Raw genomic sequence first — 2,953 nt, forward strand, 5'->3', positions numbered from 1 at the left:
ATAGCTTTTGATTTTAATATTTTCACATGATTGTATACACAATTTGGCATTTTGCAAGAGTTGTTTATGATTGTGTTTCGTTAATATAGTCATCTCTTTTGGTGTATTGGAAAATGGTACTATTCATTGATCATTGAGGCAAAGACGATGGAAATTCTGCCTGATTTTCAGTTTCAAGAAATGTGAAATGGGAATTTTGGTTTTTCTGTCGCTAGAGAGAATTTGGGGATTTCATTTTTCATTTTAATTGTACACATACAAAACTAACTTTCACCAAAATCAAGCTGACCAATGTATTTAAAAAGACATGAATTATATTCTAGGAAAATAAATTGGTATACATATAATAAACTAGACTAGATATGCATAATTCCTACTCCTAAACTACTACAATTTGCAACATTATCCTAACGGTGAGATTTTGGCACTAAACAGCCATTACAAACACTGGATTCTAAAGTGGTACCAACATTTACTTGACTACAAATCTTACACTGTTGTCTTCTTGATTTGAATTCTGTTGGAACTTAAATTTTCACCTCCCCAAATTCATTAACTGACATGTCAATTGTTTTACATCAGATTGTTTGAGAGGCTTTAACATGAACATTTGAGCTCCTTCTTCTAGACACCTGCTTTTTCAACAGAACAATGATTGAGTAAGTTAAACACTAGAAAATATAAAAAGAGACAAATACCATTAAAATATGACATGGTTAGTGTTAGAGACAAATTACTTGTTGATCCTTGTTGGTATGTTCTCAGATGACATGATCACTACTGGCACCTCCTTCATTATAGATGATTGCTGTTTACCATAAAAATTGCAATTTGTTGTGGTTAATGTTATATCATATATATAAATATAATGCAGCAATGTGTAAAATAATTAATACACAATGTTTTGTAGCAATCACCAAACCAACACTATAAGTAAGTACCTTAATTTTCTTAAGTAACTCATAGCCTGACATCCCTGGCATGCAATAGTCTGTGATAACTAAATTTACTTTTGATTCCTACAAAACCAACAAATAGTTTAACTAGTTAGCAAGTAGTAACATTTTGGTAAAATGATACCCAAAAAAACTCCCTCCTATCTTAAATATAAGGACAAAAAATATATCAATTTTTTTTATCCAACTGTATCTTATATTCAGGATTGGAACTAGTAACATTTTGGTAAAAATTTGTGCAGAAAATTAAGTAGCTGATTTTCTCATCCTCAATGCTCTCTAGATTAGTAAATTCGGAGGTCTATTTTACCCAAAAAAAAACACATCTCTATTGACCTTTTCGGAAGTGTATTTTGGAAAATTTTGCGAACAAAGAATGTGAAAAGAAGCTAACCAAAATTATACCAATTTTGTTTTGATTAATCTTAAAAAGAGAAAACTTACTCCATTCAAGGTGCTCTGTTCACCACTTGTTAAGCCCAATAACTCCAAAGCCATTGGCCCATTTTCTGCAGTAGTAACTGTAATGTAGCCAATAAACATTACCCAACCAAAAAGCCCGTTTAAAACTCTTCTCCAAAATGAAAGCATCAAACAATTTCTTTCTTTCTTTACACACAACAAGAGATATACGTGTAATACAAAGAGAGAGAGAAAAACAGAACATGGTTGAGAGATAGCTGGTTTACCTTTACAAGAAGAATTCCTAAGGAGTTTCTCAACAAGTTTGCGATCAATAAGATTGTCATCAACAGCAAGAACATGAGGAATGTCACCACTTTCCATGACCCAATTTGAAGAAGAAGCTGCTGCAGACCCTGAAGCCATTATCTTAAAAAGACAAGACAAGAATAAATGAGACAGTCTTCTAGCAATGAAGAAGAAGAAGAAGAAGAAGGTGGTAAATGTTAAAGAAATAAAACGTAGTTGCAATTGCAATAAATAAAGGAGGGAGTTATAATAATATTAAATGTAGAGAGTAGAAGAGGACAAAAAGAAAAACAAAAGGCAGAAGATGTAGTTAATGAAGAGAGGGAAGAAAAAACATAAAAGAAACAAAAGAAAAGTTGAAAGTCACAAGAGATGTATGAACGTTAGTAACGATGATCTGTCCTATATATGTATGCAAAGAAAACAGAGGAAATAGATATGAATTCGAAGGTAGTGGTTGGTGGGCGAGGAATTTTAGAAACAAAAAATACTATACAAGAGAGAGAAACAAAGATTATCATGTCACAGATATTTCGTGATCCTTTTTGGGTATCTAAGGATTTGATTCAGTCCCCCACCACCACCTTTTTTTGGTATTCAAAAAACCAAATCTCACACACTCTTCTCATCAATTCACACCTCTCTCTCTTTCTCATTTTTGTTTTCGTGCAAATGTAAATACTAATTCTTCGTGGGATGAGATTTATTTTAAAAATTATCAATAAAAAATGGAACATATAACCAATTAATCTCTCTCTTATTCCTCTCACTGTTGAGATTTCAGTTTCATTCTTATAAAATTGTGCATATTGTTTTTCTTCTTCATATTGATGCATGTTGTTGCTATGAGATTAGTAAAGATAGTTGCTTACCTCAATAGGTTTGTTAGCTCAATTAGTTTGAGCTAGTTAAGTGTTCAAACCAAATGTTGATGACAAGAAAATACTAATATATATATTGATATTTTCTGATTATTAAATAGTTCTTTTTCTTTCTAAATTTTGATTATTTTAACATTACGTAAGTTTAGTCTTTTTTATCATTTATTTATTAAGTAAAAATAAATTTATTAAATGTATGTTTTTAAAATTTTAAAGATATAAAAGAAAAAAATATTATTAATTATAATCTTGATTTTCTAAAAGAATCATAATTTTGATACAAATAAAATATTTAAATGACTAAATATCGTAAAAGAGTAGATATTCTTTACTCAACCTTTTGAATACCAACAAGTTAAGAAAATGTTAATTGAGAAAACTACCTGATAAAAGTTAAAAATATTG

At 30.1% G+C, this 2,953-nt stretch overlaps 1 protein-coding gene across 3 annotated transcripts; it reads right to left on the bottom strand.

The window, feature by feature from the left end:
• Positions 1–268: 268 nt before the first annotated feature.
• On the bottom strand, positions 269–2,593 carry LOC101506648 (two-component response regulator ARR17). 3 transcript variants are annotated; one of them, XM_073369006.1, is made up of 6 exons: positions 2,540–2,593; positions 1,646–1,787; positions 1,401–1,477; positions 942–1,019; positions 738–808; positions 269–632 (listed from the first exon to the last, which is right to left on the bottom strand). In XM_073369006.1, the coding sequence occupies exons 2-6, from the start codon at positions 1,782–1,784 to the stop codon at positions 536–538; spliced, it is 462 nt and encodes a 153-aa protein (XP_073225107.1). In that variant the 5' UTR covers positions 1,785–1,787; positions 2,540–2,593; the 3' UTR covers positions 269–535. The 3 variants fall into 3 exon arrangements, with proteins under 3 accessions (XP_073225107.1, XP_027190569.1, XP_004502823.2); XM_027334768.2 differs by lacking the exon at positions 2,540–2,593 and having other exon boundaries at positions 1,401–1,465; positions 1,646–2,353; XM_004502766.4 differs by lacking the exon at positions 2,540–2,593 and having other exon boundaries at positions 1,646–2,337.
• Positions 2,594–2,953: the final 360 nt, after the last annotated feature.

Source organism: Cicer arietinum, chromosome 5 (assembly GCF_000331145.2).
Source record: "Cicer arietinum cultivar CDC Frontier isolate Library 1 chromosome 5, Cicar.CDCFrontier_v2.0, whole genome shotgun sequence".
Classification (NCBI taxonomy): domain Eukaryota; kingdom Viridiplantae; phylum Streptophyta; class Magnoliopsida; order Fabales; family Fabaceae; genus Cicer; species Cicer arietinum.